This window comes from Phalangium opilio, unplaced genomic scaffold (assembly GCF_054372755.1).
Source record: "Phalangium opilio isolate 3A_F unplaced genomic scaffold, DU_Popi_V2 ptg000009l_1, whole genome shotgun sequence".
Lineage (NCBI taxonomy): Eukaryota > Metazoa > Arthropoda > Arachnida > Opiliones > Phalangiidae > Phalangium > Phalangium opilio.
Window position 1 is genome coordinate 2,069,252 of NW_028324146.1, and position 22,089 is coordinate 2,091,340.

At 36.6% G+C, this 22,089-nt stretch overlaps 1 protein-coding gene and 2 long non-coding RNA genes across 7 annotated transcripts; 2 read left to right on the top strand and 1 right to left on the bottom strand.

Moving 5' to 3' along the window:
* TTLL15 (tubulin tyrosine ligase-like 15) lies at positions 1–10,437 on the top strand. 2 transcript variants are annotated; one of them, XM_089845835.1, is made up of 10 exons: positions 1–172; positions 1,910–2,179; positions 3,463–3,735; positions 4,404–4,549; positions 6,148–6,501; positions 6,967–7,033; positions 7,105–7,214; positions 8,407–8,503; positions 8,576–8,686; positions 10,276–10,437. In XM_089845835.1, exons 1-10 carry the CDS (start codon positions 113–115, stop codon positions 10,393–10,395), a joined length of 1,608 nt encoding a protein of 535 aa, XP_089701961.1. In that variant the 5' UTR covers positions 1–112; the 3' UTR covers positions 10,396–10,437. The 2 variants fall into 2 exon arrangements, with proteins under 2 accessions (XP_089701961.1, XP_089701970.1); XM_089845844.1 differs by lacking the exon at positions 1–172 and adding an exon at positions 1,171–1,385.
* On the bottom strand, positions 10,239–13,057 carry LOC149713098 (uncharacterized). The gene is made up of 2 exons (XR_016370688.1): positions 12,153–13,057; positions 10,239–12,083 (listed from the first exon to the last, which is right to left on the bottom strand). It is a non-coding gene; the product is annotated as an uncharacterized LOC149713098 (long non-coding RNA).
* A 3,609-nt stretch (positions 13,058–16,666) lies between these two features.
* On the top strand, positions 16,667–21,964 carry LOC149713099 (uncharacterized). 4 transcript variants are annotated; one of them, XR_016370671.1, is made up of 5 exons: positions 16,667–18,039; positions 18,315–18,884; positions 18,991–19,319; positions 21,231–21,458; positions 21,528–21,964. It is a non-coding gene; the product is annotated as an uncharacterized LOC149713099 (long non-coding RNA). The 4 variants fall into 4 exon arrangements; XR_016370672.1 differs by lacking the exons at positions 21,231–21,458; positions 21,528–21,964 and having other exon boundaries at positions 16,669–17,690; positions 17,773–18,039; positions 18,991–20,070; XR_016370670.1 differs by having other exon boundaries at positions 16,672–18,039; positions 21,231–21,964.
* Positions 21,965–22,089: the final 125 nt, after the last annotated feature.

Genomic DNA, 22,089 nt, shown 5'->3' on the forward strand with positions numbered 1-22,089 from the left:
CTGCTTAGCAGACTAGGCTTCAGTGCCACATAAACAGCTGCGCTTCCGTCAGTCTGATAGGCGAAAGGTTATGTTGCATGCATTATTTTTGTAAATTCACTAAAAATTGTGAATGGCGTCGTCAGTTAAGTTCAGAGGTAAACAAAATACACCGCCAGTGGAAAAGGATGAGGTAAGATCAAATCAGTATTCAAATTTCTTAGATTGAACGTTAAGCCTTGGGTAATGACGTTTGCTTTGCATGGAGGCATGCTTGAAAATAAGTAACGTAATAACATTAAGTATCACAGTTGTAATTGCCGATTGACTAAATTTCTTAAGGAATATTTTTTCCCATAAAGCAGTTTGGTTAGGATTTTACTTTGTCTAATTTACTGAACCAACACTAGTTACATTTGATTCGGACTAATTAGTCTAATTAGTTAAGCGGGTGTTTGTAAAAAAATATGAAAAAAATCATCTTTTTGAAAATTTCAAAATAAAGGCCCGACTATATACTAATAAGTAACTTTAAATACTATATGATATGTATTCTAGTATAGCACTATAAATACTATATAATATGTATTCTAGTATAGCACTATAAATACTATATAATATGTATTCTAGTATAGCACTATAAATACTACATGATATGCATTCTAGTATAGCACTATAAATACTACATGATATGCATTCTAGTATAGCACTATAAATACTATATGCTGTGTATTCTAGTATAGCACTATAAATACTATATAATATGTATTTTAGTATAGCACTATAAATACTATATAATATGTATTTTAGTATAGCACTATAAATACTATATAATATGTATTTTAGTATAGCACTATAAATACTATATAATATGTATTTTAGTATAGCACTATAAATACTACAGGACATGTATTTTAGTATAGCACTATAAATACTATATAATATGTATTTTAGTATAGCACTATAAATACTACAGGACATGTATTCTAGTATAGCACTATAAATACTGTATAATATGTATTCTAGTATAGCACTATAAATACTACATAGTATGTATTCTAGTATAGCACTATAAATACTACATAGTATGTATTCTAGTATAGCACTATAAATACTATATAGTATGTATTCTAAATACTCCCATTCTATTCATTATATTCTAGTATAGTACTATAAATACTATAAATACTATAATACTATAAAATGTACCCGTTTCTTACAATGTTTCGATTTACCTAAATACTAATTATACGCGAAATAAGGCAGCATACCAATTTCGACTGTTTTAGGGTCCATGGGAAAATAACATGGAGTGTCACTAGTGTAAATATTAATATGTCCGTTTTTGACTACTGTATATTTAACTATGGAGTGCCACAGATGGTGGTGATATTTTCATTTTCAATGTACGTTTATGAATTAAAAATGATTATCTGTGCAGTACAGCTGGTGCAGAAATGAATCTACGTTTGATTTAAAGGCCGACTTCCATCGAAAAGAGTTCTAGCGAACTGAAAGCCGAGCATTGAGACTAACAATGAAGCGACCGTGCCGATTTTTGAATCCCCGCTGTGTCAAAAGTTGGAAGGGTTCTCGCTAACTGAAAGCCGTGAAATGTGGTTCTAGGGAACTGAAGATGAACAATAGAAATCCTTTTAAATTTATTGCCTCTCGAATTTTTGCTTTCCCCTGAAGGAAATTCTCTATTGTGTATCTTCAGTTCGCTAGAACCACATTGCACGGCTTTCAGTTAGCTAGAACCCTTCCATCTTTTACCCCAGCCGGGATTCGAAAATCGACACGGTTGCTCCATTGTTAGTCTCGATGCTCGGTTTTCAGTTCGCTAGAACTCTTTTCCATGGAAGTCGGCCTTTAAGGACGTTGATCTCTCACGTGAAATTTGTATTTTGTTTCTCTTCCGTTCCGTTAGAAAGCCGCGATTGGTGAAAGCGAAATGACGGTCGCTGCAATTAAACGAACAAAAACCTCTCCTTTAAATTTGAAAAACTTGGTCATTTTTGTTCTGTTCTTTGGAATAATTATAACTACGGTTAATATTTATGAACTACGACACCTGAAGAAGGAGCATATGAGGATTTTAAATGAACAAAGGCAAGAAAGTGTTTTTCCGCCAGAAACGGAGTCAGGGACCAAGGTGGCTAAATGCGACAAACCTATCGTTTGGGTTTTAGGAAAAAATGTGAGTATTAGTTGTTGAATTTCGTCTAATTTAATTCCATAACTAGTCTGTAGAATAATTAAAAAGTGGTATTTAATTGCCGTAGTCAAAATTTGCCTCCATTGGCTAGATAATCTTATTCACACCAAAAGTGTATAGACATAAAAGCAAAAAGTACACTTCATTAACAATTCCTTGCTTTGGCTGTAGACCAGGGTTCGTACGGAACCTGGAAAACCTGGATAAGTCAGGGATATGGAAAATATGACCAAAAGTCAGGGATAAGTCAGGGATTTAAAAAAAAATCCTAAAAAGTAAGCGATATGTCAGGGATTTCGTTTGGTATGTCAAACCATGCTTCGAGCAATGCTAAATATGAGCCAGGTGTGAATGATGAAGTGGGCTCTGGTAAATACCTTAAAATGGTTAGGGATATTGCAAAAATTTGGTCAGGGATAACCTGGAGAAGTCAGGGATTTTCCATGTAAAAATTTCGTACGAACCCTGGTATTAGTTCTTGAATTTCGTCTTATTTAATTCCATAACTAATCTGTAGAATAATTAAAAGTTTGTATTTAATCGCAGTAGTCAAAATGTGGCTCCATTAATTGGCTAGATAATCTTATTCACACCAAAAGTGTACAGACATAAACATAAAGTATACTTCAATAACAATTCCTCACCTTGGCTGTAGACGACATGTAATATGAGAAGCAAAATACCCTCCGCTGCTACAGGATCTGACCAATCGCGGAAAAGCTTCTTGACGTCATCGGTTTAAAGAAAGTAGTACATGATGCTGGCGATCCTAACGTCAATTTTTGGTACTAGAGCTGGCATCTGCTACATTATGAGCCTATTCACGGCTTGTTCCCTTTGCCACGACGGGCACTATTCTGGGTTAAATAGGGCTACTCATATTACACGGGTCGAGCAAGTTTCAACAAAGTGTATTTTTTGTTTTTATATATCTACTTTTGTTCATATAAATTTTACATTTGGAACTAGATTTCGACTACCTTAATTGTATATATCGCGCTCTGCTTGATTTATATTCAAGTACTTTATCATTTAGCAATGACTCGATTGGTCGGAGGTCCTTATTTAAAATTATCCAATGAAATTTCAAACTAATTGTAATTTTAAAATCATTCGGAGATATTTCTTGGATGTTCCAATATGCAGATTGGTCTTATAATTAGTAGAAAAATCGCTAAAAAAATCACTTTATTTTCCACTTCACCCTCCCTTTAAAGCTTGCGTATAGAAAGCCATAATAGTTTTAAATTTCTTTGAACCCTCAGATGGACACTGGGTACTTGAACCACGTTGTTGATGTGTTTAGAACGCTGGGCTTTGAAAGTTACAGTGGGAAAGGGAAATTCAATGTCTTATGGTCTCATGACTACCCATTCCTGGAAAAAGGACCCGTTACTCATGAAATGGAAAATGTCTGGGTCAATCACTTTCCCGGATGTGGCTTCTACGCTAACAAAGTACTCTTGGCAACTTCCAATATGAAATCAGTACCCAAAGCTTTCAAGCTCCCTGAAAAGAAAGATCAACTTTTGGAATACGTAAGTTTAAGTTCTTAACTTAAATCTATTTAAAGGGAATGAGAAGCATCGTTTGAAAAACCTCTGATTTATATAAATATCAAGCTTTTAATTCTCCCCATTTCTGCTTATTTGGCCGCAATATGCATTTGAAAATGCTTCACATGAAATTATTTGAAATGCTCTTTTTATGAAAGGCTAAAACGTTTCCCGTAGGCTGACGTCACAGATATATTTTTCAAGTGAGATGGTGCCACTCTCTCCGCTATCAGACCCAGAGTTTAGACTGGTGAGAAGCTCGAGACGCCGCGTATAGGATTCCCGCGCTTTCCCCCCCCCCTCACGTCATAGTGATGTCATCAAACGGGCGAACAAGCTCGACAAGACTAAATTATTGATATATTGAAACTGAGTTTTCGTGATTCAATTTCAATGGATTTTAAAAATAGAAACTTTGATTCAATTATATTAAAAACTTGATATTTTGATAGTAGAGACTCGAAAGTGTAACGTAATACCACTTTCGTGCTAAAATATGATATGGAATTGTAAATTCGCAAACCCTTTAGAGTACGCTCTTTCCAATACCTAAAAAAATGTAGTCAGGAAATTCAGGAATATCAATTTTTAAATTGTCTGAAGTGAAATCTAACCCACTGAGTTGCAAAATTATAATTTTTCATCCTTAGGTTAAGAAGAACCAAGAGAAATTATGGGTTCAAAAGAACGACCTTCACAGGGGAGTCAAAGTCGTTGATGTTGAACATTTAGATTTTGAAAGTAGCGGAACGTTTGTTCAGGAATTTATTCAAAACCCTCTTTTGGTCGATGGAAGGTTCGAAATTAGTTGTGATTTTCTACAGGAATCTCTTATAAAAATGGTACTTTGGGTTACTGTGCATGTTTTCACTTAACACAATTTCCTTTTAAATTTGAGTTAATTAACACTTTGGAGAAATCCTTCCTATACAGTTGGCTATTTTGTACTTTGGTCTGTAAGTAGTCATTTAAAGCAAGTCTCGGTTGTGGTTTAGTTTAAACAAATGCCACTAGATGCTCCCAGAGTCGCAAATTCAAAGGGGTGTTGCTGACTTGACGATAAGCTTAAGAAAGCCTAGCTTTGGCTCCGCCCACGTGAATGAGTTTTTATTCGTTCCTAGTTTTGGCAAGATAAAATTGGTGTGTAGAAGATTAGCTAGCATGTTAGGGGTGCCACAGTAGCCGACATTTGGTTTAAACGGTTTCTGTTGTTGATCACATGTGTGCGATGTAGTATACACGTTTTACCAAGAACGTATTCAGGATAACATAAGAATGTCGAAACAAGGTAATGCTGTCGCCATGAAATGGATCCACTAGAAGGTGACTTTGCTTACGAAGTCCATTTTTGGCTTGGCGAAGGCAGGAGGCATTTGTGGGCGGGATTTATTTAAGTGCGCTTACAAATCCCGCCCACTAGCCTTCGCCAAGCTAAACCCCGGGTTCAGGACGGAAGTCACCTTCTAGGGGCCATAAGATGACACTGGAAACGGATTCTAAGGCATTACCCTGAACGAATGCAGCAACAACTTTTACCAGACGTTTAAGTACACCACGTCTATTCGATATTCTCATAGTATCCCGAATAAGTTCTTCATTATATCCACTCTCCACAACTACTGTCATCTTTCCAACACCTTTAAATACAGCCTCAAAATTGAGTAATGGCACTTCGTGTTAATTTCTCATAGAGCATAATACAGCCAAAGGCAGAATGGTGCCATTACTCTGTAGGGTGGTAGGACCAAAGTACAGTGATCGTTATTGAGTCGATATTTTGCCCTAAGGACCACTGTGGCACCATTTGGAGTGTTTATCGTGTGACAATTAAATTTGAGTGAGAAACTTAAATAAAATACTAATTTTAAGGTGTTATCCGTAAAGCACTGCAATCAGAACTTATTTTGGGTGGCTGCAGAAGTAAGATGAGACTAGAAGTAAAGAGCTCTGCATTGGTAGTATATCCTGGCACTAGTGAACAAATTTGAGGATTTTACGCCGCTTCCATCGCGCCTACCCTACAGAGAAAAAAATTGGTCGAGTTCCAAAAAAATTTCCTACCCCCTTCCCCTCAACCTAAAGCGGCGGAACACGGACGTGGGTGCTTGAATCTAGTTCGGCTGTCTATACCGCCGCGAGTGTCTCACGTTTTGGAGGGGAAATTCAGAAACCGCTACCAGAGGGCCAACCGTTGGTGTCTTATCAAGAATATTCACTTTCGCCGAGTGAAGAATTTGGTTAGCTCAGTACTTCTAGTCTCATCTTACTTCTGGTGGTCGTAAGAGCAAAATTTCATAGAACATTATCGACTCAAAATAGCCCCCATAGGTCCTGCCACCCTTTTTTGATCACAATTTACATTAGATTACTAATATTTTTCATACAATTTTCCAGAAAATTTGATATTGGAATATACGCCATTTTAACTTCATTGAATCCAATTCGAGCTTATATTAACGAGGGTGAAGCCTTACTCAGATTCTGCGAGCAATCGTATCTTCCCTTTAATAAATCGAACCTCCCTTCATACGTTATCGGAGACGATTACGCCCCAATTTGGACTATTCCTTCTCTAAAAGGACGTTTCGCTAGTGGACTCACTATGAAAGAATCCCTTAACTCGTATTTAGTTTCAAAGGGCAAAGACCCGCGGAAAATATGGCGACAAATCAAAGAAATCGTATCGGAAGTTTATAGAAATACCGCAAAGGATATGATTAACGTTATGAAAAGATTCCGTTCAAACAAGTAACGTATTAATAAGTTTGTTTGGTGGAGGTTGGGGTGGATTTTCAGAAGTGGATTATTGATGTAGAATTGTTGGATAAGACCAAAAGTATATAGATATAAAAACAAAAAGTACACTTTATTTACAATAGACCCAACCAACAAATCTTTTGAATTTTTATAACGGCTCAAGTTTCATGTGGTACTCTTCGTAACTTTCTTGTGTATGCTAGACACTGTATTGCACTAGCTTGTGTTCGGTGCTGTACAACCTTAGCACATTGGAAACCACATGGAGTATTGCTAAATGATTTTTGCCCTTGTAGCCCTATATGAAACAGGCGATACTGCGGCGCCCTTTTTGAAATGGATCAGTATTAAGTAATTGCATTTGTTACGCACGTTAAGTAGTCCACTGTCCACTTCTGATAATAATTAATAGGGTACCGTCGCTTTGGCAATTTAAAATTATTTTTCGTTATTCAGTGTTTATTTCGAAATGACTCGATTTGATTTTGTCGTTGATGAAGATTTGAATGTTTTCTTAATGGAAGTACGTTCTTCATAACTCAATTAAGTGATTTATACCTAGCGTTTACAAGAATGATTTTACTTGTATTTCAGGCTAATATGTCACCAAATTTATCATCGTTACATTTTCCTGGTAATAAACCATTGTATGAAATGGTCATCTTTAATTTGTTGCATTTGGCGGGAGTAGCATACAGCCATTTGTAAGTTACAAGTTTTACATTACGGTTTTTACGCCATCTATCGTTCAAAAGATGCAAATACAAATTAAAACACCTTTTGATATCTTGATTTCCATAGCGATTTATTTAAACTTCATTTTATCTTAATTATTAAGTTATATTAATGATACTACTACTAGTTTAGACTGTGTCAGGGATAGATGTAATTTTAGAAGCAGGAATGGAGAACGGTTAGTATTTACTTCAGTCCCACTCATAGCACCAGTATAGAGCCCCTCCCTCCAACACGTAACGAAAAGTTTAAATTATCTTATTGGCTCACTTAAACTACATTTTGATGACGTTGCTGACGGGGACGGCGAAAAATACGTAGTTCGATTTTACCTCTGTCGCTATGAACTGCCTCTTCTTTCATAATCCCCCCCCCGTCCCGGGGAAGGGGGTCCGGGACTTTGACGCGCGCCCAGATTGCTCTGTTCTCCATTCCGACTTCAAGTTTCTTAAAACGATTTAACTAGAATTAGGGTAAATTAATGACGGTTAAAATAATTAATATAATTAATATCAATTATATTTATTTAATTATTTAAGTAAAAGCCTCTTAAAGGGAGGGTGAAGTGGAAAATCAAGTGATTTTTTATCGATTCTTCTACTAATTTTAAGACCAGTCTGCATAGTGAAACATTCAGGAAATACTTCCGAATGATTTTAAAGTTACAATTAGGTTCAGATTTTAAGGATAAATTTTAAACAAGGACTTCTGACCAATCGCGCAACCCCTGCTTTTTGTTAACAAAATTCTCGTGCCACGTTCCGTGTTGAATGAAATTTATCGCGAGATTTGATAAAATTAGGCGCGCGACGTGACAATCGTGGCGCGAGACATGGAGCGTGCCACGAAAATTTTGTTAACAAAAAGGCAGGGCGTTACGCGATTGGTCGGCAGTCCTTGTTTAAAATTATCCTTAAAATCTGAACCTAATTTGAATTTTAAAATCATCCGGAGATCTTTCCTGAATGTTTCGCTATGCAGACTGGTCTTAAAATTGGTAGAAGAATCGATAAAAAATCACTTGATTTTCTACTTCACCCTCCCTTTAATTGCGTCTCGACTCGGAGAGGTTTATTTTGGTTTACCAACTTGTATTTTTAATGTTTTCAAGTCACGAAAATAATTTTTTTTTTTGAACTGGTAAATGGTTTTTTAATTTAGAAACGATAATGATCTTGAAAAATTTACATCTGACCGGGATTTGATGTCACCCGTACATTGTGCTACTGAAAATTGCCAACTATCTTGTATTGGAGTGGTTAGTTTGATACGAAACACTTTTGCGTAATTCTAGACTAATAACCATAACCAGAATTATTATTATATAAAGTGTCGATTATGCGTTCAATGTTTGAACGAAGCTGAGAAGAAAGTTTTAAAGAAAACTGTTTTGGAACATCAGTCCCGTTGGAGTTGTCGCAGAATTATTCCCAAGCCTGCCGTAAGTATAATTTCTTTATATATCAAAGGGTTGCCACGGGTCAGGGAAAACCTGGAAAAGTCAGGGAATTTGAAAATGGGCCAAAAAAGGTCAGGGAAAAGTCAGGGAATTTGAAAATGGGCAAAAAAGTTCAGGGAAAAGTCAGGGAATTTGAAAATGGGCGAAAAGGTTCAGGGAAAAGTCAGGGAATTTGAAAATGGGCCAAAAGGTTCAGGGAAAAGTCAGGGAATTTGAAAATGGGCCAAAAGGTTCAGGGAAAGTCAGGGAATTTGAAAATGGGCCAAAAGGTTCAGGGAAAGTCAGAGAATTTGAAAATGGGCCAAAAGGTTCAGGGAAAGTCAGGGAATTTGAAAATGGGCCAAAAGGTTCAGGGAAAGTCAGAGAATTTGAAAATGGGCCAAAAAGGTCAGGGAAAAGTCAGGGAATTTTAAAATGGGCCAAAAAGATCAGGAAAAAGTCAGGGAATTTGAAAGTTGGCCAAAAAGGTCAGGGAAATGTCAGGGAATTTGAAAATGGGCCAAAAAGGTCAGGGAAAAGTCAGGGAATTTGAAAATGGGCCAAAAAGGTCAGGAAAATGTCAGGGAATTTGAAAATGGGCCAAAAAGGTCAGGAAAAAGTCAGGGAATTTGAAAATGGGCCGAAAAGTCAGGGAATTTTATTTTAGTGTGTAAAATTTCTGGGGATATGTATTTATTGAAAGAGTAATGAAAGTTTCTCCTCATCCTCTCTTAACGCAGAGTGAACTCTGGAGCAATCCTTAAAAATGCTGTCTAGAATTGTTTTTATGTGAAGTAAATGCCTTTAAAAAAATCTCTTAGACTGTTATTAATAGTTAAAATGTTTCTTAATCATTTTGGTGCAACAAATATACATTGGAAAACTTAATGTAGATAGGGTTTATTTAATTAGAAGCACTTAAAACGTGCTGTAAACATTTACACTTTCGGCCTAAAAAGGTCAGGGAAAATCTCAGAAAAAGGTCAGGGAAAATCTCAGAAAAAGGTCAGGGAAAATCTCAGAAAAAGGTCAGGGAAAATCTCAGAAAATGGTCCGGGAAAATCTCAGAAAAAGGTCCGGGAAAATCTCAGAAAAAGGTCCGGGAAAATCTCAGAAAAAGGTCCGGGAAAATCTCAGAAAAAGGTCAGGGAAAATCTCAGAAAAAGGTCAGGGAAAATCTCAGAAAAAGGTCAGGGAAAATCTCAGAAAAAGGTCAGGGAAAATCTCAGGAAAAAGGTCAGGGAAAATCTCAGGAAAAACCTGGAAAAGGGCAGGGAATTTGGTTCTGAAAATTCCGTGGCAACCCTGTATCAGATTTTTTGTTAAAGGGATAGGGACTGAGGGATGCGTTGCACAAGTCAGAATTTTAATGGGGGGAAAAGGTAAGGGAAAGGTTAGTGAATTTCAAAATTGGTCAAAATATCAGGGAACTTACACTGGGGGAATTTGCTAATGGGCCAAAAAAGGTGGAGGAACAATTGGAACGAAGTCAGGTAATTTGATATTAGTTGGGAAAATTAGAAAATAATTCATTACTAATTCTTCTTAATATCTCATTGAAAATAATTAAAATTTTATCTTTACTTTTACAGAACAAATCATTAGCAGAAACTGAGCTTTCAAAATTTACATTGGAAAACTTAAATCTGGATAAACTACTTAAATATTGGTTTTATAGTAAATGTATTCAAGACGACTCTTGGTGCTACTAATTTATTTTTAATAAAGTTTTATTAATTTTTCATAAAAAAAAACATTTGTTGTTTAATTCGTTGGTTCTGCTACATTTATTGCAATTTTAGAAAAAAATTATTTATCTAAAAAAGGAAGGGGCTGTGAATTATAAAACTAGTCTGAAACATAGATGGCACTATAGGTAATGTAATAAAAATAACTTGGATGTAAAGATTTCATAAAGGGATTGAAAAGGAGTCATTGCAGGGTGAGTAAATTACAGCACTGCGGCGCCAATTCCCCGAAGTGGTAGTTTTAGAAATAAAGCTCCTTTACTTAGTCAGGTGACTGACGTTTTTCAAATAATTTTTAAACACCCGCTGATGCCTTCATTGCCGACTATTTAAGATATTAAGTTTTGTTCAGTATCATGTTAGAGCGAAAGTGTATGGATTATAATCTTATGAACATAGCAGACATAGGAAGTGGGGTCTTGCCCTATCACAGACAATTTTAGCTACGTCATTTTATAAAATAGTTTTTTGATCCTTAGTTGGTCTAAGCTTGACATCTAGTCCTCATCTTACTTCTTCCGAAACTGACCAAGGAAGAAAAATCTCAGTGGGCCATGCATCTATTCCATTTCGGTTTGGAAAAGAAACGTTCAGACCACTACCAACGAGATATTCAAGGTCCATGCGGGCATCAATTTTTATATTTTTTCGGGACCTTTCAAATCACCACGATTCTCCGCTAGAGGCGCGTTTAAGTCTAAAAAAAATTACGTAAACCTCACGTGACCAGCTGCCTGCTCTAAGTTTCGAACCACGAGCGAAGGAGCGCGTGGCGCGATTTTATGTGAATTAAGCCTAATTAGTAAGTGCATTAAAGAGACTAAGAAGCGCCATCTATCAACCACACAAGTCAAATATATATGGGTGAGGGACCCCCTTCGAAGTGAGCGTGCATGGGCCTTGTTTATCTCGTCGGTAGTGTTCAGACTCTTTAATAATTTCGCGTGATGCAAACCCATACTTTTGCTTTATTCGGTTATGCTGCAACTAAATATTAATATTTTATAAATAATTGCAACGGTTTAGGCCTACCGTTGCAGACGACAGTGGACGGAAGCGTCAAATTTCAAACCGCTGGTTTATGCTCAGTCCACTGCCGTCTTGTAACTACCTTAACCCCAAATATCCAATTAATTCCGGTTGCCACCCTTCCCCCTTTTTCGGAAGAGAGTTAGCATCCCTCTGGGACTATATAAAAGAAAGATTTTATGTTGTATAAAACATTCGCATTCACACCCGGGTAGAATGTAGTCACCTTCATTTTTCTGAACCGTATGGTTCAGACTCTGTTCCATTATGATTTAAAATGTTATTTAGTTTATATTAATAAAATCAAAAGTTTTGATTAACCGCTTGCGATGCCTTCTAATTTAAAGTTAACGTATTTCAATCCCCTTTTCAACGGAATGGGACAGAACTTTTTCTTCCGGTGCATAACCAAGAATTTGAAGACGATAGTGCATCAATTCTATCTTGAAACTAAATTGATGAATCAACAAGATATTGAACAAATATGAATTAAGCATATCAGTTTTTTCTTCAAATAACTTTTACGGATTTTAAAATTAACCTTTGTAGGCTTGTAGCCGCCATTTTCCTATATGACAAATAATTCAAACCTAAGGCCTTAAATCCCTTGTTTGATCGCTTACCTGTAAAACCGATCGATCGATCAATCAATCAGCTAAACTAAAATAAATTGTACACTAGGTTTTGTTTACTTCGTTTCTGCTAATTTTTGACGGATAGAGAATGTCATATTCTTTACAAAGTGCGCATTAATACCTTTATATTTGCATAATTTCGTTTTGTAGCAAAATGTTTCTTATCGATTAAAGTTAGTTACAACTAGTCTCAGTACTTATATTAATCTACAATTTCTATACAGAAGTATTAAATTTTAATTTGTGGGGCTTTGTAAGAGTCCTTTACTCGATTAATCAAAAATGTCTTGATTAGAATCAAGACCTAAAAAGTATCGATAAGACTGAGGTTATCACTTGTCTGAAGGATCAGATATTAATTTTTCTTTTTAATTGAAACTTAAATGCATGCTTAAGAAAAAACAACGTTCCATTACCGTTTTCCGTTGAAATAAATTATTTTACTGGTAATCAATTTCAAAAATTTACTTATCTCGGCTTTTCGACCACAATTCCATTCCCCGAAAACATTTTATCATTACATTAATTACTTTTGGGAGATAACGTGTCAAAATAACCTATAAAACAATAAAAAACTGTAATAGCGGTCTGTTCAGATATGACAAAACCCTTTTAAAAGTTACAAGCACTATATAACCCTTTCGAGACTAACAGGACCTGAGCAAACTATAGCTTAACCTGCTACTAGTACGACCAGGGAGAATTGATATAAACTGGAGTTGAGATTTCATCATGTGCAACCTGCGGCCCTGAAACTCTCCCATAGTGTGTAGTAGTGTGTAGAATTTAATTTCTTCGCTGTTATCTGCCAAAATCAATCTATCTAGGTAGTGCCGCCTCCTCACTTGAATTTTTCATGATATATTAAGGTTTGAACGAACGAAATTCTAGATTACTATTTCTCTACCATGTCCCTCTGCTAACTTGAAGCAAACTTTCCTTTCTTTTTGCTGCTCATTACCGCTGCCATTCGATCCCTTGACTTTCAGTTCGTTATAACTACTATCACGAGTTTATTTATTTCAAACCAAAATATAAAAAAATGGATTCTTTTTCCATTTGTGCTACTTAGAATTATAAATGTATATAACGTTATGCAGTGCCGAATCAAATACTCTCTAACCATTGTTAGAAATTAGAGAGAGAAATTGGGCAGTAACACTGATCATGCCCTGAACTATGAGAAAGAACAGTACGACGGTTGACTAAAGTACACTTGATATTACATCATTTTGCAAAACCGCGAGTAAAAATCTTGCTGTCCCTATTGAATTTGGCGCCATTGGTTTTAGAATAATTAAAATGTTCCACTGCGAAGCGTGCCGGTCACGAATGGGGATGTAACGTCTTTAGGAACCTTTTAAACGCAAAACCATACACGTACTCTCCCAAAAGTAATTAATGTAATGATAAAATGTTTTCGGGGAATGGAATTGTGGTCGAAAAGCCGAGATAAGTAAATTTTTGAAATTGATTACCAGTAAAATAATTTATTTCAACGGAAAACGGTAATGGAACGTTGTTTTTTCTTAAGCATGCATTTAAGTTTCAATTAAAAAGAAAAATTAATATCTGATCCTTCAGACAAGTGATAACCTCAGTCTTATCGATACTTTTTAGGTCTTGATTCTAATCAAGACATTTTTGATTAATATCTGTTCCTTCAGTCTTCATTTTAATTAAGAATGTTAAGAAACTTTTTTACATTTTCAAAATCTGCACTAAGCAGAAACATATATAAAGGGGACCATAACTTTAGCTCAATCAGACATTTATTTATAATGATACTTAAAGAAAAACGTAAATCATTAAAAGTTTGCATTCTTATTGTAATTAACATAATACAATTTTTTACAATCATTTATTGAAACGCGAGCCCCCCCCCCAAAAAAAAATTCCAGAAATAGGACCAAATTGACAATTTTACAAAATTTTTAAAAATGCTGATTTATGTCCGTTTAACCTTTAGCTCAAAATTGTCATAAGCCCAATATGAAATTCGGATATCCTTAAAACTTCACAAAGACGATCCGAGATTGTCAATATCAAACTTTTTTGTAGCATAAACTAATGTCTGTTTGATGTTAAGCTTAAAACCTTAAACAAAATATAATCAGGGCTCCCCTAAAAGTTCCCAAAGATGATCCAAGATTGTTAATACGCTTAAAAAGTGCCATCCACAAAATATGTAGCCGGGGAAAAGAGAACGTGATCGAGTGGGCTATGCTAGTTGTTGGAAGTCGCGGGGGTTGGAACAGGGATAAGGGAGTTGAAATGGATTGTAAATAATAATTTGCAATCTGCGGCACCGTATCTATCCCAATGCACCTCACGCACGCCCCTACCTTTCGGTAGGCGATTGCTAAGTGCTGCCACGTAGCGCCATTTTATTTGTATGAGAACTAGCTTCTATTTTGAAGATAGAGGGAGCGCCCTTTACAATTTCGTCCAGTACGACCCTACCTAAACGCTGAGGATGCTGGGAGGACTATGGTGCCGTAGGTGGGGGTACACAGGCAACGCTATAGGTATGGGGGTTTCCACTCCATTCTAATTTAATTATCGACTTCTTTAGTTTAGCAGACGACGTGCTCTGGTCAATGGTCACGGACCAGTTTATTTATTCCAAGTCAGGAAAGTCGCTGGCCTAATGTCCAGTTTAAAAAATCCTTGTATGGTCACGGACCAGTTTACAGGGTTCATACAACTTTTGGAAAACAAATTGCCCTGAGATTTCCAGGCTTTTTCCCATATACTTCCCTGAGGTTTCCAGGTTTTTCCCGTATATGGATTATCCTATGGAGCAAATGTTAACGAATGAGGGAAGGGGCAAATAGGACTATTACATAATCAAAGGATATCCCCGTATCTCTAATATAACCAGAGTTACGAGCTTCGAAAATTTAGTGTAATGTTAATCCTATGGAGGAGGCAAAGTACCTACAAGCACCCGGGGCAAGTACCTACAAGCACCCAAAAGTACCCACTAGTACCTACAAGCACCCACAAGTACTTACGAGAACCCACAAGTACCTACAAACACCCACAAGTACCTACAAACACCCACAAGTACCTACAAACACCCACAAGTACCTACAAACACCCACAAGTACCTACAAACACCCACAAGTACCTACAAACACCTACAAGTACCTACAAAAACCCACAAGTACCTACAATCACCCACAAGTACCTACAATCACCCACAAGTACCCACAAGCACCCACAAGTACCCACAAGCACCCACAAGTACCCACAAGTACCCACAAGCACCTACAAGTACCCACAAGCACCCACAAGCACCCACAAGTACCCACAAGCACCCACAAGTACCCACAAGTACCTACAAGCACCCACAAGTACCTACAAACACCTACAAGCACCCACAAGTACCCACTACCAACAAGCACCCACAAGTACCCACAAGCACCTACAAGCACCCGGGCATAGCACCTACAATTAAGCACCTACAAACACCCACAAGTACCTACAAGCACCCAAAAGTACCTACAAGCACCCAGAAGTACCTAAAAGCACCCACAAGCACCTACAAACACCCACAAGTACCTAGAAACACCCACAAGTACCTAGAAACACCCACAAGTACCTAGAAACACCCACAAGTACCTTCAAGCAGCCACAAGCACCTACAGACACCCAAAAGTACCTACATACACCCACAAGTACCTACAAACACCCACAAGTTCCTACAAACACCCACAAGTACCTACAAACACCCACAAGTACCTACAAACACCCACAAGTACCTAGAAACACCCACAAGTACCCACAAGTACCTAGAAGAACCCACAAGTACCTACAAGCACGCACAAGTACCCAGAAGCACCTACAAGTAAGCACAAGCACCTACAAACACCCAAAAGTACCTACAAACACTCACAAGTACCTAGAAACACCCACAAGTACCTAGAAACACCCACAAGTACCTAGAAACACCCACAAGTACCTTGAAACACCTACAAGTATCTAGAAACACCCACAAGTACCTACAAACACCCACAAGTACCTACAAAAACCGACACGCAACTACAAGTACCCACAAGAACCCACAAGTACCCTTAAGAAACCACAAGTACCTACAAGCACCCACAAGTACCCACAAGTACCCACAAGAACCCACAAGTACCTACAAGCACCCACAAGTACCCACAAGCAAGTATACAAATACCCAAATGTACCTACAAGCACCCACAAGAATCCACAAGTACCTAACCGAGAGCTCAAACGCCATGTTTTTCTTGCTTAATATCCCTCTAACGGCGTGAATCACGACAAAAACGCCGTAAGTCCAATATAAAAAATTACCAGTCGTCGGTAATCTAGCTTAATTACCAGTCGTCGGTAATCTAGCTTAATTACCAGTCGTCGGTAATCTAGCTTAATTACCAGTCGTCGGTAATCTAGCTTAATTACCAGTCGTCGGTAATCTAGCTTAATTACCAGTCGTCGGTAATCTAGCTTAATTACCAGTCGTCGGTAATCTAGCTTAATTACCAGTCGTCGGTAATCTAGCTTAATTACCAGTCGTCGGTAATCTAGCTTAATTACCAGTCGTCGCTGATCTAGCTCAATTACCAGTCGTCGCTGATCTAGCTTAATTACCAGTCGTAGGTAATCTAGCTTAATTACCAGTCGTCGGTAATCTAGCTTAATTTCCAGTCGTAAGTAACCTAGCTTAATTTCCAGTCGTAGGTAATCTTGTTAACTTAATATATATGTGTGTGGTCTTTTACCAACTTAACTTGTTAGCTAACACAAGCTTAGGTTCTCTTGTTTTCTAACCACTACGAAAATTGGACCAAATAGCCTTAACCGTGCTATTATCATAAACTGACTCTTATCCATTCTAAAATATCGCAGATTGGAATGGTTTTAAAAATTTTAAATTAAACACACTTAGACTTAATTATAGTTAATGAAAATCGCCTAGCGCCAAGTAAAATGTTGTACCTTTCATTTAAAACCGTTTTCAAGTCTAACAAATGTATAGTTATGTCTATAAGTGCCTGGACAAAATGGCTGTTTGCGAAAAAAATCCCATGTTATTTCTATGGGAAATTTCCAGTTTTTCGTCAAAAGGGCTGATTAATTTTATGGAAATGAAAACCACCCTTAGCAACTTTATTTTTTATAAAATAAACTAATTAATGGATCTCTTTGAAATTTTAACCACTTATTGAGGGCCAGAATTGTAGTTCTGTGGATTTTTTTCAAAACAGTTAATACAATACAAAAAAAGTTACATCCAAACAAAAAACCCTCCTTATACATTAAGAGCAGTATGAAGTCTTATCTAAGAGAGCTACCGCTCTCATAGAATTTATTGTGTTTAAATGCAGTTTGCTAAAGACTGCCAAGCAAAACTCGTTTTGTATTTATAATTTTTATCAGCTAAATTTTTGTGAATTTAAAAAAAAAGAAAATTAAGGTCCGGTGTCGCTAATCACAGCCATCTACTTCGTTCACTGAAGACACTCTAAGCAGCCACCTTCCACTCTTCAAATCAGAGAATCAATCGAACTGCGGTCCTTTCAGTCTCAGACCAACAGTTACGCAATCAGAGGAATTTAGACGGTGAATCTCGACTCTGTGATCGTAATTACACCCTTCCAAATTCCATTATGTGGTTAATCAGGTGACCTCCTCATATCTGTAGTTTGGGTAGCGAACGTCGAAGTAATCAGTGTTGCGGGTCAGGCAACGGAAGTGGATGGCTATACGTGACCCTGATTAGCATCTACAGTCCCTTAACCTAGCTCCTCGGAAGCGAGGTTACAGGAGTACGCCACTACTCCCAGCTAAACGCGAGTGTGATTCGGTAGTTCTTAAGTCTTGCGGCGCTTGAGAAGAGCAAAGACTTCAACTCATTCCGCCGACTTCGGTTTTCATTCTGAGAAACACTGAAATACATTTAATGAATAGAGTAAGTCGTTTTAATCGGAATGCTGATATCTAAAACAATTAATTAAGAATTTACTAAAACCAGAAGTAATATAAGAAACCTCCCGGAGGTTTCTTATATTACTTTTGCTAAAACTAAAATTCTAAAAAACGAGAGGATAGGAGCGAACTAATTTTAAAATAATTTTATTGCAACAAGAACATTTTCATCACAGTGTTTTATCGTGAATCTTAATAGTTAACAAGTTTTACCATAAGCTTAATAATTAGACAAAAATATAACGTCATCATTTACAGCACATAGATGTCACTGTTCACCGTTGAGGGGGAAGCTCGAGGATGTTGAACGAAGGCAACATTTTGTTTTCATGAATCATTATCAGTCGCACGAGACTTATCAGCCACAGTCCTGATTATTAATCCCTATGGTGGTAGTATTAACGACGTAAATTTGATATGTGAATGATAACTGAAATCGTCATCTTGCGACGCTGTAGACTTCGTTTTCTTAATAATCTAACCTCGCATGCTTAAATAAAACCTGCTTCTAACATACACGAATATTTAAGGTGCGATTTGCGCAGCTCGAGGACGTATTTTGCGAATGGACTATCCTAAATTTTAACTAAGTTTTAAACCACAATTGTATTTAAATAACACCAACCCAACCTTTTAGTTGTATAGGTGTTCCCTTTTAGCCAGAAAATGAATCTCTCATTCTAGCCACAACTCCCGCATTCAACATTCCCCACTCAAACCCTAGAAACCAATATTTAAAGAAAATATTTTAACTTTGCGATAAATCGGCTTCGATACAGCTGTCCATCAAATTAATTCGAAACTTGAGGGTTGCCACAATACAACCGGGTGAGTTCTTTCATAATTCCATGTTATTTTTCAATACTATAAAGTGCTGGAAGGGGATCTTTTCTTCAACAGTGATCTGATAAACTTGTTTTTTTTCCCCTATCAGAACTCATGAAGGCCGCTGTAAACTCATATGCTAGCGCCAATGTACTTTCTTCCACAATTTGAATGAAGATTAGGCTTTAAGGATTTATGCATATACGCATAGCTGCAGCAAAGGCACCCGGCGTTGCCCGTCAGCACATCGGGACAATTGAATGGGTTTTCGGTCCTCCATTCTAAAAGATGGGCGCAAATCAAAGCCATTAGGCCCGTCTACTGGACACATGGGAGACCAGTAAACTAAATAATAGTGAAATCGGTTGAAACGCGTGGGCTTTATTCCATAAAGGTTTTTACTTTTCGAAACCCATAAAGCCCGTCTACAGTCTTTAGGTAACCAATATACTTCATTAATTTAAACCATTTTAGTGGACAAAGACTAGAAAAAGTAAAAGATAAGCGAACAAAATGGAATGACAATGAAGTCACATGATTATAAAATTTACTTATCGTCGTTCCTTTCACAAAAATTCCAATTGCCCAAAATATTCTATCATGAAATTTTGCAGTATTTTTGAAAGGGCTCGTGGCAAAGAATTTCTAAGTGACAAATGAATTCGACATCATTTACATTTACCGCTATCTGACCATTATAGTTTTTAGAAGACAAATTAGATGATTAGATAATAATTAGCTCTTAATTAGTCTTAAAAACGAGGGCTATTGCGCCACCATTTTTATAGACGTCTGCTAGCCCGAACCAGCACGGGAGTGATTCAACCATTCCCATATGGGTATGGGGTTCAGTTTAGCAGACGCCTCCAAAGCAATGGTGGCGAAGTAGTCCTCGTTTTAAGGCTAAATATTTTGTAATAAGAGATCGTTTATTTTTTTAATATTTAGTTCCTTTTCTATTTATGAAAAGGCCTTTCTTTTAAGCTATAATGTTATGTTAACTAACCTCATCCTTTACACTAATTTATAATTTCTATACAGAACTATACAATTAAAATTTTTGGGTCTTTGTTAGTTTGACACAGTCCTTGTTTCGCAAAGGATTGTGTTTAAATGCAATTTTCTAAGAACTGCATAGGAAAACTCGATTTTGTATAATAAATACAATAATAAATTTATTTTAGTTAAATTTTTCTGGATTTAAAAAGAGAAAATTAAGGTCCGGTGTCGCATAATCACAGCCATCTACTTCCTTCACTGAAGACACTCTCAGCCGTTACCTTTCACTATTCAAATCAGAGAATCGAACTGCGGTCTTTTCAGACGGCTAGTTATTCATTCGGGAAGCCACTTGTTCAGCGACTCCTGCGATTAATTAAGGACTTACCTTTAAGGAAGGATACCTATAAGGAAGAGGCCTTTCAGTGACCTTGCTATAAGGTAAGTCCATTAAGTTTTATGTGGTTAAACAGGTGACCTCTGTAGTTTAGGTAACGAACGTCGAAGCAATCAGTGTTGCGGATCAGACAACGGAAGCTGATGGTCTTACGTGACCTTGATTAGCGTTTACCGTCCCTTAATCTAGCTCCTCGGAAGCGAGGTTACAGGAGTGCGCCACAACTCCCAGCTATGCGTAATTGTAATTCGATTGTTCATAGTCTTGCGGCGTGTGATAAGAACAAGTCGGTGCCTTCAAAGTGAGTCATTCCGCTGACTTCGGCTTACCTTCTGAGAAACACTGACATCCATTAAGTGAATAGTGTAAATCGGATTAATTGCAATCGAAAAGAATTAATTAAGAATAAATATAAACTAATAACCGAGAGAATAGTAGTGAACTAATTTTTGAATAATTTTATTGCAACAATAACCCTTTCAGCACAGTGTTATATTGTGAATATTAATAATTAATTAACAAATTTTAGCATAATAATATTAATTAGAAAAATTATAAAGTCATCATTTACATAGATGTCACCTTCCACCTTTGGGGGGTGGTTCCAGGTTGTTTGAACAAAGAATACATTTTGTTTTTATTATCAGTCACTCGAGACTTATCAGCCACAATCTTGAATATTAATCTCTTATAAGGCGGTTAGCATTAACAACGTAAATTTGCGTTGCTCTTTCCAAAATGATGTAAAATTTCATGATAAAATATTTTGGGCAAATGGAAATTTGGTAAAAGAAATGAAGATGTGTCATTTTTATGATCATGTCTTTGAACAGAAAAATTTCAATATCTGGTCAGTCATTTCATTTTGTTCACGTATATTTCACTTTATCTAGTCTTTGTCCGCAAAGACAGGTTTTATTAATATCTATACCTTCAGTCTTAATTTTATCTAGAAAGTATTGCTTTTTTAAATGGTGCATATAGCAGAATAAACAAGACGACCTAAGGGCTCGTAATACTAGCCACATCGTACCGTACTTAACAGGCGTACATAAAATTTGTGTGAATAGCCCCTCGATGCGCTACTTTTAACTGTGATTTCTAAAAATAACGTCAGTATATATACTAGCATTATGGGATAGGGGAGAGTGATTGAAAGCGTAAAATCGTATTGGCGACGGGTGAGGGGAATTTTAAAGGGAGAGTATATAGCTTAACCTTACTACCATAATTCCCTTCCTTTTAAGTAGACGAACGAAAAATATTACCTTCACTTCACTTTCCCTTCAATGACGAACGAAAAATTTTATACTGCCAAAGGCTCTACTATTGACACTACTACTACGAGAATGACAACAGGACAGGTCAAACTAAGAGCCTCATCGTAGATGTACATCATACGATGTGGCTAAAAAGAAGTGCTTAACTCGAGACCAATTAGATAATCAGTATTAATCATTGAAATGTTTTTATAAAGTAACGAGATGAAGAAGTTTGTACCGTTACTAACTATCGAACTCCCTTTCCTAGATTATTGAGGTTGCCAAATCATGCTAAAAATACTCATAAACACCTTAAAATACCTATGTCATTAAAGTATTCATAAATATTCTTAAAATACTCATAAATATCATTCAAATACCCTTAAACTAGTTAAAAACACCCTTAAAATGCTTTTAAATGTCATTAAAATAATTACTAATCGACATTGTTTTTGAAAATTAAGCCTATTCTCACAGTAAAACGCGCGGCTCTCAAGAATAAAACAATTCGCAATAAATTTGACGCTAGAAAATACTGATTGGTCGAGAG